This window comes from Athene cunicularia (assembly GCF_003259725.1).
Source record: "Athene cunicularia isolate RWA chromosome 10 unlocalized genomic scaffold, athCun1 chr10_part1, whole genome shotgun sequence".
Lineage (NCBI taxonomy): Eukaryota > Metazoa > Chordata > Aves > Strigiformes > Strigidae > Athene > Athene cunicularia.
The window spans coordinates 2,887,492-2,901,456 of record NW_020799112.1 but is presented as its reverse complement, the minus strand read 5'-3'; the positions used below and the strand labels follow the sequence as shown (position 1 = coordinate 2,901,456).

The following is a 13,965-nucleotide window of genomic DNA, read 5'->3' as shown; positions in this document are numbered from 1 at the left end:
TTATATGACATGGCCTACAAAAGCTAATGTGAGAAGAAATTAATAAAGTTTATGTAAACTGTACTTCTGTTTTTGAAAGGTATCTGATTAACCAGTGTTTGATTCTTCCCTGTGTGTTTATGTGTAGTAGCACTTAAATCTTTATGCTGTATAAATCCTTCAATTTCCCAAGTACTACTGTCAAACCATGTTAGTATTATCTCTCATTGCATGTGACTGAAGTGTTCAGCTAGAAAACTTAAACTGAAAATTACAGAATACGGTTGTAGATTTTCTGCACCATGAAGCCTTTGTTCTCCCTGAGAGATGAGGGAAGGATGGGAGGGAGAGAAAAAAATTAAGCCAGATTTTTGATGGTTTAGGATGTAGAATCTTCTTCAGGCTTGTAAAGAGGTTTAACTAATGTCAGTGTATGTGTCTAATGGATCTTTTGAAATCTTATCATCGTTTAAACATTGAGAGCATTCAATGATAAGAAACTTGTTATTCACTGGTGTTTTTCTTGGTCTTGTTTTTTTACACATGTAATGCTACTTTGTTCTCTGGAGCTCAAGCTTGCACTCTTCCTCCTTGGTCCTTGTACTTGCTCTTTTTTTTTTTTTTTTTCCTGTTATTTTTTATCCTTTTTAAGTAGCAGTTGGTAGTGCACCCCAAACCAGACATCCTAAAGCTCTCCCAGCCTCTGTAGGCCAGGCTGGTACTGCTGTTCCACAACTGACCACTGTTATTCCGGATGTAGGAAATAGAAGGTTAAAAAAAACCCCAACAACTAAATCTCAAGTTCCTGGAGAGTCTGTGCTTGGGAGTAAAATCAGTGCACAGGAGAGCCTGGAGTGTTTGGAACTAAGGTAAAGTCAGACAAATGTGTTGCTGACTGTATCAGCTTATCAGTAGTGGAGTAGGAGATATGTCTGCTGCTGGCATTCTGAGAAGAGTGTTTCTGGTTGAGCAATATTGTGCTTAAAATGAAAGCAGAATCTCTATGAAACTCCAAGTGTTGGTAGAATTGAGCATTACAGTTTTGGTTTGGCTGGAGTCTTTGCTCCACCCTGAAAAAGTTGTAAAGGAAATATAATTACGTGCTGGATCTTCCAGTATTGATCTATCTCAGAATAAATCACAGTTCTTCAAGCACTTTATTAAATGCTTCTTTTAATAACTAAATCAGTCTTTATGTATTCCTATTTAGCTGGTTGCTTCTGTGTAAGCCGATACAACTTGTAGTGCAGCAGTACGGTGAACTCAGAGCTGCTCTAGTTTGAATTAGTTTTATTTGGAGGTGATGCTTACTTGCATTGAATTGTAGCACTTGTAAAGGTTTTGAGTTTAACATCAATTTCTGTTTTACTTTTGCATTTGGGTAGATATACATCCTATTTTCTTTTTTTAAATATGTGTTAGCTCTTAAAAAACTAAGTACATTTTCTTGTGCCTTTAATTTAGTTGTGTCTTGTTAGGCACTTTAGCCAGAGTTTAAATTGACAAAGCTGCACAAATATACAGAACAAATCTAGGTGGACTTACCAACTCTCCTTTTCAAGTCCTGTGAATTCTGTAAAGGCTTGAGAAGTGGCAGTTCCCTTCCCTCCTTATTACTTTCTTCGGGTTTTTGTTTTGCCCATTTTGTCACATCTCTGAAATGAACATGTAGCTCTATGGTCGGGCTGAAACTAGGGGATGGCAGTTTTAGGGCAGAGGCATGGGACAGTTATTCATGAGAAATGTAACTGTAAGACTTGTGTAGGGTCCCATCTGTTCTCAGTGAGCTTTTGGGGAACTGTCTTGTTTTCTTGCTTTCTGGAATAGATTAGAAGCCATTGTAAATTAACTGATGTTAAATTTTCTTTAGGATGTGACTCAGTTCAACTGAAAGAGTTAGTATCTGAAGCATATGGGTTAAATAAAACAGAAATTCAAGAATGAAGTGTGTTGTCCCAGCTTCCTGTGTTTGTGTTCTGTTTATATGTTGTTAAGGTTGATGTCCGGCTGCCTCCCCACAGTTTGAAAGCAAGCTTAGACTCTGCTGCTGCTGACTAGGTCCAGATGTGAACAGACATAGCAGGACCTGGTGAGAAGGTCACAGTGGGCATGAGGGACAGCAACACTTGGTAATGGTATGTTCAGATGCAGAGGATATGTATTGTTTTAAGGCATGTGTGGGAGTGCTGAGTGCCAGTAGATTAATGTGATAAGGCTGAGAAGAGGTCCTTGACCCCGAGAGGGCTGCTGGAGGTGCCTTGACAACAAAGCAAGCTATTCTATTTTTTCAGAAATGTATAAAGCTTTTCATATACATAAAAATAAATTCACAATGTTTTAGTCTAATTGCTTTAGCTTTCTTTTTTGAAGATGATAATTTAAGACTTCTGACAAAACTAAAAAATTGTGTAACATAAAGCAAAACTTCACTACTTTCGTATTTGACAAATGTATGAAGCAATTTATGTTGTATATTTAGTAGCTGTGCTTAAACTGCTTTCTGGGCATTGGTGAAGTGCTCATTCTTCAAATCAGTTGAATTTTCAGATTTTCTTGTAATACATAAAGCCCTAACCTCAATGTAGATTCTTTTCTATTTGTGAGGAAGTACTGTTTGCGCTTCCTTCTTCAAGAATTAAAATCCCATGTGTGCCACCAGAATATCTGGCCACTTTTCCTAAAAGCACTGTATTTGAGGTTTCTTCCTTTTTGTGTCAGAGATGCTAGTATTTGAAAGAAAACATAATGTAGAGTTCCAGATCAGAGAATTGCAGATGTTGCTTGGATGGGACCATCTGGAGGTCATCTTAGTCCAGCCTCCCCCTCAAAGCAGGACTGTTGCCAACACTAGTTTAGGTCAGCTACAACTTTGTGTAACTGAGCATTTAAAATCTGCAAGGTAGACTCCACTGCCCTCTCTCTAGCAGCCTGTTCAAGTGTTGTGCTACCCTCCTGGTGTCCAGTCTGAATGTGCAGAGCCAATATAACTGCTGAGTTTGGTTCTATCACCTCTGCTACTTCCAACAGGTAGCTTTCAGCACAGATTAGATTTGCCTTTGGCCTCCTCTGTCAGACTGAGCAAGCTCAGTTTCCTCAGTGTCCCTTATCAGGTCAGGTGCTCTAGGCCCCTGACTGTCTTGTGAGCCCTTTGTTGGAGTCTCCAAGCTTTGCCCACATCTGTTGGGGCTGAGACCCCAAATGGTACTCAAGTTCATGGTTTACGATAGATGAGCAGGAATGAGATTTCTTTATTCCTGGTTGAGTCTTTCCTATACGTATGTAAAGGATGTCTCTCTATTAGAGGACAATGTACCATCTAGAAGCAGTCTGCTTAGCTTTCATTATTCTCTAGATAAGGAATCAAAATTATGGGACTCTTCAGGATGATCTAAGGAACTCAGCAGTTGGAAAAGCAGAAGAGAAAAGGGTGAATGTAATCTGAAAAATAAATACTCTTCTTTCTTGCACTCTCCTTCTGTATAGGAAATGTAGTCTTTGGAAACTTATATGAACTTAATGGTGGAAATTAGATTGACACAATGCTTGTTTCATGGAGACACTCGACTGATCTACTGTGAACATTAACTGCACATTTGCTTAACTGAGCAAGTTGGATGGTTACCAGAGACTCATTTATCAACTAACATCTGTAGCAACTTATGAAGGTGTAGAGCTGTTGCTAAAGGGAGTAAATATTCATATGTTTTCAAAGGGAGACATGAAGTGAATAAAGCAGAGTTCATGATCTCAGAACAGAATGTGAGCTGTATGATTACACTCTTGGTTTCTGAGAATAGTCTTTTGAATCCTTTGACCAATTTTAACCAAATATAGCTGTGGAATAAATGTCTCGCATCCAAAATCCTTTGAGTGGGAGCACAGTGCTCCCCTCTGGGTACCTGCTGTACTCACTGGTTTGTTGAACAGGTTCTGTGCCCTGTTGGATGTAGTACTTGCAATAGGGATCTGGAAGTGATATAGGATGTAAGAAATGGTGTCATTACTTTTGTAGAAAACCTTTGCCTGTGCAACTGGGGTGGGGTATCGGAAAACACATACAACATTAAAAACACGGAGCAGGATTTTGTGTCTCGGATCACATTGATTTCAATGCTGACTGGAAAACATACTGATCCAGGAGAAAGCAACACAAGATTATGGCAGACACCAGTCCCTCCAAGCTTAAAGCATAAGTATACTAGCTGAAAGGGATAGCAATATTCAAGCTGAATATCTGCTAGCTCATCAACAGTGACTTCTAGACTGAAAAAAGAGAAAGGTAACTAGTATGGCCCTTGAAAATGGGTCGAAACTGCAACTCATAATACTAGATTGTGTTTAAGGCTTTTCACTTTGGGATTTTTTTTCCCTATGATACATCAGTTCTGTATTTTAGTAAGGGAAGGAATGAATGATTTTAATTATTCTTTGGATTTCTTATCTCACATCAAATTTCCATGGCTGGCTACAAAAGAAAGTAATTCTAACTTGGAAACTGTATTCAGTGAGAAGTATATTGTGCCTTAAACTGCTTGCTTCTATAACTGTTCTGTGGGAGTTGAAGCTTAAAACAATCTAGCTAACATTGCTGTGTTCTTTTAGCAGTAACACACAGCTATGTGCATAGATCTGTTGTGAAAATACAGACAAGGAATTGTCTTCTACAGTCTTAATTTGAAACTTCAGGGGGGACTTAATATCTGTGATGAGGGTGCATGGTTGAGGCTGAACAGGAAGGTGCATTGGAAGAGTGGGATCTGCATACCTATGTGCTGTGTATGATGTATCAAAATTTTTCTCAAGGGATAAAATAGAGTGCTGCAGTGATTTCCAGTGTTACTGTGGCATTGACACAGGGCTCAGTTAAGAGGGGAACTCTGAACTGACACATCTTTTTGTATCTTTCTTCTCTGACCTTAAGCACAGCTTCCTATAGGATCTGTCCTGGGGCCAGCCAGCTATGACTCACTGGCCACTTGGTTTACAGGGTGAAAAAAATTGTGGTATGTTGTAATGTTTAAACTGAAGTGCTGCTGAATGGAAACAATGAGATCATTAACTTACCCTTTTTGCTTTCTTTTCTTTAACCAGAGGTATGGAGAACTTGGTGGCTGGCTCCAACCTTCCTCCACTTTTTACAGATGAAGATGGATCTAAGGAAGGTAGTGAAATTAATGTAACTGGGTAAGCAACTACTTTTTAACCTTCAGCTGATAGATACTGTCTCTAAACAGTAGGAAGAGGGCATTCTACGTAATTAAAAAACCCCTAATAAAACCAGAAAAATTAAATCCTACAACACTCCCTTGGCCTTGATAGATCATTGCAGGACTCTATTTAGGAGAAACCAAGGCTCTTCTGAACTGATGCAAATAGTCACAAACTTTTCTTTAAAATCTCTTGTCTTTAAGTGTTTGCTTCCATAGAATTTTAGTCTTTATGAGAGATTTAGACAGCATAATGAGAGCGGAGAAGGAAGGTTTATCTGTTGGTTGTAGTGGTCCCTGCTAAATGAATTATTTCTATTAAAGATATACTATTCATTGCTGATCTCGGAAAATCACTGAGAAACTGATGTCTTTCACTTTTGTGAGACTGACTTTGCTTTTACAGACTGAAACAATGACCTCTCAAAATCACAATGACAAAAGAAGTTGTCTGTTAGGAATACACTGGATTCTTGCTGTGTTTTGATACTTGAAGTTTCTTTTCTGTTTTGTAACACACCAAGCAATACTTTGCAGGCAAGTAAAGCACTGTAAAAATGAATATGGACACATTTACTTCCAGCAGGTCTGAGTTTAGATTTACATATCTGGGACTTCATTTGCTGGTGCTAAATGAGGTGCATGTTCAAATGAGGTTTGTGTTTAAGAGGTATTGAATGAGCTTTCATCAGCTTTCACTGCAAATGGCTACATCACTTTGAAGTTTTTCCTGTATGTGTAGTTTAGAAAGCTTCCCTGCTAAGGGCTAACGGATAGGAAAGCTGAAATGTTCTTCAAACCATAACAGTGATTCTAGGAAGCTGTATTGTTCCATTTTCTTTTTGACACATACCAAATGTTGTTAACTTACAGGAGTGTGTACGCATTGTTCCCTTTCTCCCTCTCTAATTGTTAGTAATATGAACTCAATCTGGTATCTGAAAGTCAGGCATGGATCTCTCCAGCCCTTGTGTCTTTACCAATAATTATGCCACAATTGCTGATTATAGTGAGTAATGAAAATCTGCTGTCCTCTATTTAAAGACAGATTTTCCTGTACGCATTCAACTAACAATTCTGTTAAATATATCAGTTTTCTATAGCTGTATTCTACAGTAATGCGAGCAGTTATTTTAAATATTTAAAATCTGGCATGCATGTAAGTAGCTGTAGATCCAAGTAAATGAACAAAGTAGATCTGAAGCATATGCTGCTGTTACAGTAATTTTCATGGATATAACTGAGCAATGGCAAGTAATCTTTGGTCTGGCTCAAGAAGGGATTAGAATCTGAGATGAGTCCTAAAATTTTATATTGATTTTCCCACTGAGCGTAGTGGTGAGAATAACCATGGGGTTATTGCCCCAAAATACGTGCTCCTCTCTGTCTACCTTCCTTCAGAAATATTTCTGCATGCTTGTGTTTTTTTTTTCCCCTCTAGACAGCTTTCTCTTTCTTGGAGTAAGGTTGATTGATCCAGCTCTTGCAGAAAAATTAAATAGTGGCCATTCAGGAACCTGTTGGGAGCTAGTCATGTTTGTGATTTATATACCCACATGTATCAACAGGAGATTATGTTGAATGAAACTCAATCCAAACCATACACAACCACAAACCTTTAAGTGTATTTGTGGAGAAATATATTAAATGCATTCAGAAAGGTGTATATTGGTTGAAGGTGAATTTCAAATTCCCTACGGTATTTTTGAAGAAGCACAAATTCATGCTTTCTGATTTCTGATCCAAATGTTTACTTGCTTGATAGTTGTTTGTATAATCAAAAGCTTCACTAAAAATGAAACAAAATAACACTTTAAAAATCAAACTATCTTTGAAAGTCCATAGTAAGTATGGTAGTTATAGCAGTTGCTTGGATGGAACAGCCACTCCTTCAGAAATGACTTTTTAAAATCTTTTTCTTGCTAGTGTAAGAACTGAATATATTTGCAACATTTTTGCATGTTTTAGAAGATTAGGGAGGAAGTGATTTAGCAATATGTTGATTAGATTTTTTTCTTTTGCTGTTATGTGCTTTTTCAGATTAGCTCATTCTGAGAGTTCATTCAGTGGTGGAACTTCACAGTCTGTGAATAACCCAGATTTGGTGGAGGATTTGTCACAGGTTCAGCAGCTGCAAAATGAGTCCTCTAATACTGCTGAAAACACTGAGCAGAAGCCTGAGGAGGAGGTGAGATGAAATAATAGTGACTTCTCAATGAAGTAAAAGCATGGAGTTTTGTCATTATAGTTTGTCTTACCTACTCAGATTTCTTTGGATAGGTTCACAAATTTTCATCCATTTGCCATTTTCATCTTTTGATTCTCTCTAGTTTTCTCCTGTTGCACAACTGCACACAGATAGCCAAGGAAAGCTGGCAGTCATAACGTACAGAGAACAGCAAGCATGTCTCTAGCTTAGCTAGCAGGTCCACAGACTGGTGCTGCATTCAGTCTTTTTCTGTAAACTGAATGTTCAAGTGCCACAACTTATTTTCTCTTGTGATCAGGAAAGGGAGAATGTTGTACTCTTCTGGGAGTAATTGATGTCTTCGAAAGCATTATGCTTAGTGTTTTAGACTATACCTTGTGTACCATCCCGTACTGATTTTTGATGGTCAGATCATGAAGGAACTGAAATTTGAGAAGAAAGTGGGTTTGGTTTTTTTGATAGATGCATTTGATATTCCTCCTTGTAGTTTGTCTTCAGCTGTGAGGTCCTTGTTTAATTAAGGAAGCAGTAAAATTCCAGAAAGGAAACTAAAACTAACATGGTAGCAGGAACATGTTGATCTGGGGAGAGATTAGAGGTACTGAAATACTTGTGTGTACATAGCAAGAAAACAGTGTTTTCCAGAGATTGCTGTATTAGTAGTATGAAACCAAGAGGATGAGTGGTAATTATGTTATTTCTGTGATCTCACAGTGTGCCACAGGCAAATCTTACAATGTTCCCTCCTTTGGAGTTTGTTCATCTCTCTATTGGAGGTGACTAGTGGGAAGGAAAGCCTATAGAATAGACTAGAAAAGCCTGTATAGTATCATTTCACCCACACTGTGGGCACATAGTGCACGAAGGCAAAATATTTGGGAGGGGCAAAATAACTGATTAACAGTTGTTAACTAATACACAAGATCCCTCCATATAGAGGCAAATGACTGGAGGGTATGTGAAGGTGAGAATAATTAAAAAAAACCCCAAACCACAAAGGAACAACTAACCAAAAAAACATTTCCAATTGCATTATCTGGGATGATAATTTCATGGGTGATCAATTCTCATGGTTTTACTATCAGAAGTTGATGCAAATATTATTTTATTGTCCTTATGGACCAGGAGATACTACAAACAACTTTTCACAGGGAGACTTCTTTGGCTTTGCTTAGAGAAAAGTCAGGATTGCTCTAAAGCAATGTTTGAAATTTACATCCATGGAGAGGATGTATTACAGCAACATACTCCTGATGAAAATGTTTGAGACATGAATATTTATTCCTTCCAGAGGTGGTAATTCTTTCCTTCAATCTGAATTTTCTTCCATTTTCATTTTGCAGCAGCAAAGAACTAAACGAGGAGGCTGGGCCAAAGGGAGAAAGAGGAAGAAACCCCTTAGGGACACCAATGCCCCCAAATCCCCCCTCACAGGGTATGTGCGATTCATGAATGAGCGTAGGGAGCAGCTTCGAGCGAAGAGGCCTGAAGTCCCTTTCCCAGAGATCACCAGGATGCTGGGCAATGAATGGAGTAAACTGCCTCCTGAGGAGAAACGGGTACCATTAAACTCCCTTTTCCTTGTTGGATTATGATTACTGTTAAATGGGAATATTGTTGTTTAGTGAGGAAGTTAACATAGGCTTTTGATTAAAGTTGTTTAGGAGTATATTTCAAATAAGAGGCACAGGTCCTCCAGAGTTCAAGTAATGAACCTTGGTAGGGCCATAGCATCTCATACAGGTGTGACTCAAGGAGAACTGTATCCTCTAGATAGTGCAAGAATTCAGAAAAGCAGGGTTACTCTAGTGAGACATCCCATGGTTTATGAGATTCATCTGGATGTAACTCAGCTGTACCTACCTCAGATACAGCTGAGACCTACCAGTTTCCAAGGCCAAAGCCATTGGAAGGATGGGGCAGGCATTTATTCACTGTGACTGAGGAGCACTTGGCAGGATTTCAGAGCTGCTTTGAAGGATTTTGCAGATCTGTTTGTTTTACAAACTCATCAATGTATATAAACATCTGGTGTCTTAGAGCAAGACAAGTGGACCTGAAAGGACGTGTTACTGAAGGAGATGGTTAACATGAATAAACTTCTAGACAATGTTTTAAAGTATTGCTAGCCCTAGAAAGAAAGTTGACATCTGTATGATGGATGATGGGACAGTGAGAGCTATGTATTCTAGTTTCTATACACATTACCTCAGGAAAAGGTTTTTTTCCACTTTTCAGTCAGAATGTGATGTCTTCTAATTGGGACTACTGTGGCGTCCTGCACTGTGATACACAACTGAAGCCCTAGGCAGTGTTGGGTCTGGTTCTTCCTTCTGGAGTGGACCTTGTTATTGCTATGAGTGTCTTGCCATTCACGCTGACTGCCAAGTGGAGATTATAGCAAAGCAGTAGTTAAATCACTGTGCAACTTGATGCTATTATATGAATTTAACAGGACATTTAAGGCTTTAAAAATACTTTCAGGACAAAATAACGCTTAAAAGTTTTTATGATGACTAGATGAAAAAACAAGAGTTCCTTTTGTAACTTTTTACTAAGCGTGTAGAATACAAATTATACAGAGATATAAAATGGTGCATAGGCATAGTGTTGTAACCATCATGGAAAATGTGTCTCAAGGCAAAGCAGTTGATTTGGTAACACATCTGTAGTGAGAATGGTGTTGCTGTTTGCTGGGAGAGGGGTAGAACACAATAGTCTACCCCCTGCCCTTAACATATTCTTACCATGTCTGAGAGATTTTTAACCTAGGAAAAAGGAGACTGAGGTCAAATCTCTGTTCTGTGTGCTGTTTTCTAAATCCCCATGGAATCTGTCCTTTTTTGAGTAAAGCTGAGATTCTCTAACCTATAGTGAGTCAGCGAAAGACTGCTGAGTACTTCCTTCCCTTCAGTGTCTCCTGCCCTTTTTTATTAAGGCAGTGAAAGCCACTGCTGCTTCAGAATGCACATCTTTAGTACACCAGCCCAAAATTCCTGTTGAAGCTGAATAAGCTTGGCTTTGGTTAGCTAACAACTATGAAGTCATTTCCCTAAAGCAAGCAGTGGAGTCACTACTTGCTGTGTGGGTTAGTGTCCCATCATCCAGGGGAAAAGCATGTTTGACATTCTACTTTTGTGGCTGATCTCCGGCAACTAGCAAACTGGCTGTCTGATAGAAAAGCTGAAGGGAAAGTCTTGTATTTGCCCTGTTTCAGCCCTCTAGTCTTGCTACTTCCCTTCCTATTTGGTGAGCAGAAGGACAGGTCAGTTGACCTGACTGGACTGACCAAACACTGAGTCTCCCTCAGAAAAAGAGCATTACTAAAGTCATAAAGCAAGCATCCTAATAACCATTCTTCTTTTTATTCCCCTGTATGGGGAAATATCTAATGAGAAGCGTAGATCCATGCTCGAAAACCTAGGGCATCTACGTACAGGTAATGCAGCAGAACTCATTCTTACTGATTCAGAGCAATCCATCCAAAACACAAGGAGGAAGAACTTGTGTTGTTTTTAACTGCGCTTTTTCAGCAGCACATTGCTGGAGATGGAAAAGAAGAATTCATGTCTTATAGAAGAATACAATGTCCAAAAGCAATGCAAACCCACCATCACCAAATTTGCACCCCAGTCCAGAACATTAAGTGTTGCAAATACATGGAATTTGTAACAGTTACATGTATTGTCATGATGACTTAATGAAGATAAAAGACACACCAGGTGATTAAGGTTCATGCTGATTTAATATTTCCACTGAATTTTAAAGCTGGGGGAAAAAATTGGGAAGGCAACTTTTTTCTTGAAAGCATCCCATTAGTGTTGCAACTGCTCCTTAAATGGTTTTCAGTTCATCAGTTCCCCTAAAGAATTCTCTAGTTAAGCTTATTCTGTTACGCAGATGTGTGAAATAGCTTCAGGAAAAAAAAAAAAAGATTTGACCTAAATGCAGATAGCTTAAATTGATGTAGCCGAAGCTCTTTTATCTTTATGCTGCTCTTTTCCAATAGCCATGATGTGTTCATGAGTTCACCTTTCAGATGGGCAAAGTGTGTGGTTGTAGAATGATAATGCTTTTTATCTGTGGGGCATGAAAACAAGAGTGTATTGGAACCCCACTGTTACAGATCTGAACATTAAAGCATGATCTGGCCAGGCCTTCTTGTTCAGTGGCATTTAATCCCAGCCACAGAAAGGCAAGCCTTAAGTACTAGGTCTGTAATGTGTAGGTAATATTCAGCTGAGTTGCGTAGCTTAGTATCAGGTCTAGTAAAGAAGAGTTAACAGAATAGTGATCTGAATTAATAAACAAATTTAAAAAGAGAAAATGGGACACCATGATACAGTAATTTTATCCAGAAATCTTATGTCTTTGCATCTCACATACATTCTCATTGTTTCTTCACTCCTTTCCTGTTTGCAGAGGTGAAATGGATCAGCACTTCAACTGACAAGTTGTTTTTCTTCCCTTCCTCCTGAAGGGGAGGAAACTCCCTGAAACTCTTGGACTTTTTTGTTTCAGCGATACCTTGATGAAGCAGATAGAGATAAGGAGCGTTATATGCGGGAGCTGGAGCAGTATCAGAAGACTGAAGCCTACAAAGTCTTTAGCAGGAAAGCACAGGACAGACAAAAAGGCAAATCACACAGACAAGGTATTGAATGGGACAAATATATGTGCCTCGCTAGAACAACAGAAGATTCCCAGGTAGTCATGTAGTCTGACACTCATTTTAAAGCCTTTGATTTAAAGGCTTGTTAAAAAGTGAATGTGTTCTTTCTATGGCATTTGCATCAGCTGTGTGTAAAGTGATTAGATTTATGTAAATTTAACTATCTAGATTGTATCAGACTATATGCATTAAAAGCATCAAAAGTAGACACAGCTTCTATGTGGCTTATTAGGAAAGCTGCACAAGTTTTCTGTCTATAACTGTTCTGTAATTATGGTTGTATAACTGCTTTAATTCTTTGGTACTTGTTTTCTCAAATCTTTGTGTATTTTGGGGCATTTCTTGTTTGTTTTTTCTTTTTCAGATGGACCAAGGCAGCCAGCCCATGATCATGAGGTAAACCTCTTCTTTCTACCCTTGTACATCAGTGAGTAGATTTTCAGATGATAAAAGTTTCTAGTGAAGTCAATAAAAACCAGTTTATGCCAGATGAAGACCCTAATTAGAGGTTCAGAGTATGAATTCTTCCCCTTCTTATGCAGTTTTTGCTCAAAGTTAGAACCAAATGAGTACGCTTATGCTCACATTAGTGCGATGAAAACTAAATTTATCAAGTCTTGGGCAGGTGCGATGAAAACTAAATTTATCAAGTCCTGGGCAGGTACAAACGATCTGAGATGAAGAGTGAGTGTAGGGTACGCTCCACATTACAAAACAGATCTATATTTTAAGTAAATCAATGGGTGCAAGTCAGTATAAGCCTTTAAATATCTGGTGTGTTAGAGGTTCAACTTGTAAAATTTTTACTTTGCAGTTTTTCAAAGCAGAGAATCTTAATTATTATTTGGTAAGTAGATATCAACTTAAAATGTGCAGATAGCTTGAGACCTAGATAAACTCAAGTTAGCACCTTTAGGTTGCTGTCTTGAGGTATGATTTCCTGCAGCGACATGAATCCTTGTGACTTGCTTGAGCAGAAAATGAGTGAAGTAACCAAATCATTGGGAGACCTCTGGGGCTTAAATCTTTTCTGACAACACCCCCCACCTTGCATATGTAAATATTGGAAAAGATAATAATGTCTGAAGATAAGATGCCTGTATTTTGGTTGAGACATACCACAAATCTTGTGCATCCTGATTGACTACAGTATCTTTCCCCTTGAAGTGCTGAAACTTTCTCCAGTTGTATTACCTAGGGCCACAGAGCTTCTTTCATGGCTACCAATAAATTGCAAACAAAAAGCAATGAAAAATCTTGTTCATCCACAGTCTATTCACTTGTAAGCAATAGGCATTTCTGAAAGATCTGTTTCTCTTTGAGGTTTTTTGCCTTGGGAAAGCAATCAAGTTGCTTTTTAATGTGTTCGTTACAATAGTAACAAGGCTGTGTGCTGCTGAGAGGCAACTACTGGTCTTGTCTACTTCAAGGAAAGTAAGTTTCACTTCCAGGAAGATACTTTGGTAGCATGTTTTCAATATGCCTTTTTATTAACTCTTAAAGGAGGTACTTGTAGAAAGGTTAATCTTTATAAGTACATGCTCCCCAGGATTTCTGATTCTTTAGTCACTGAATCTGAGTTTGTCTTTAATTGTACGAAAACACATTACTAAAGGCTTCAAGGTCTAGATTGACTGTGAGGTTCACGTAACCTTTAAATTACACAGGTGGTAAACTACAAATTCAGTCTTACTAGTCATCCTTCTAACTCAAGCTACCGTTGCTGAAATCTCATGTCATTACATGCAGTTAAAAAGGAGTCCTCCATACTCTGTAGGGCGTTTAAGCTTCATCAGATAGTTACTACATAGTTGAGCTGGCAACATGTTAGGCAGGCATCTTTGCTTAGCATTTTTCACCTTTACATTATAAAATTCCACATGCTTATCACCTGATAT

General features: G+C 38.5%; 1 protein-coding gene across 2 annotated transcripts in view; it reads left to right on the top strand.

Moving 5' to 3' along the window:
• HMG20A (high mobility group 20A) overlaps positions 1-13,965 on the top strand; it is a 43,981-nt gene that overhangs the window by 17,966 nt on the left and 12,050 nt on the right. The window contains exons 2-7 of one of the 2 annotated variants that reach the window (XM_026856290.1): positions 1,975-2,114; positions 5,071-5,163; positions 7,227-7,374; positions 8,739-8,954; positions 11,917-12,049; positions 12,432-12,463. In XM_026856290.1, coding sequence (XP_026712091.1) covers positions 5,075-5,163; positions 7,227-7,374; positions 8,739-8,954; positions 11,917-12,049; positions 12,432-12,463 — 618 coding nt within the window. In that variant the 5' untranslated portion in view covers positions 1,975-2,114; positions 5,071-5,074. The remainder of the gene's footprint in view (positions 1-1,974; positions 2,115-5,070; positions 5,164-7,226; positions 7,375-8,738; positions 8,955-11,916; positions 12,050-12,431; positions 12,464-13,965) is intronic. The other variant, XM_026856289.1, reaches the window with a different exon arrangement.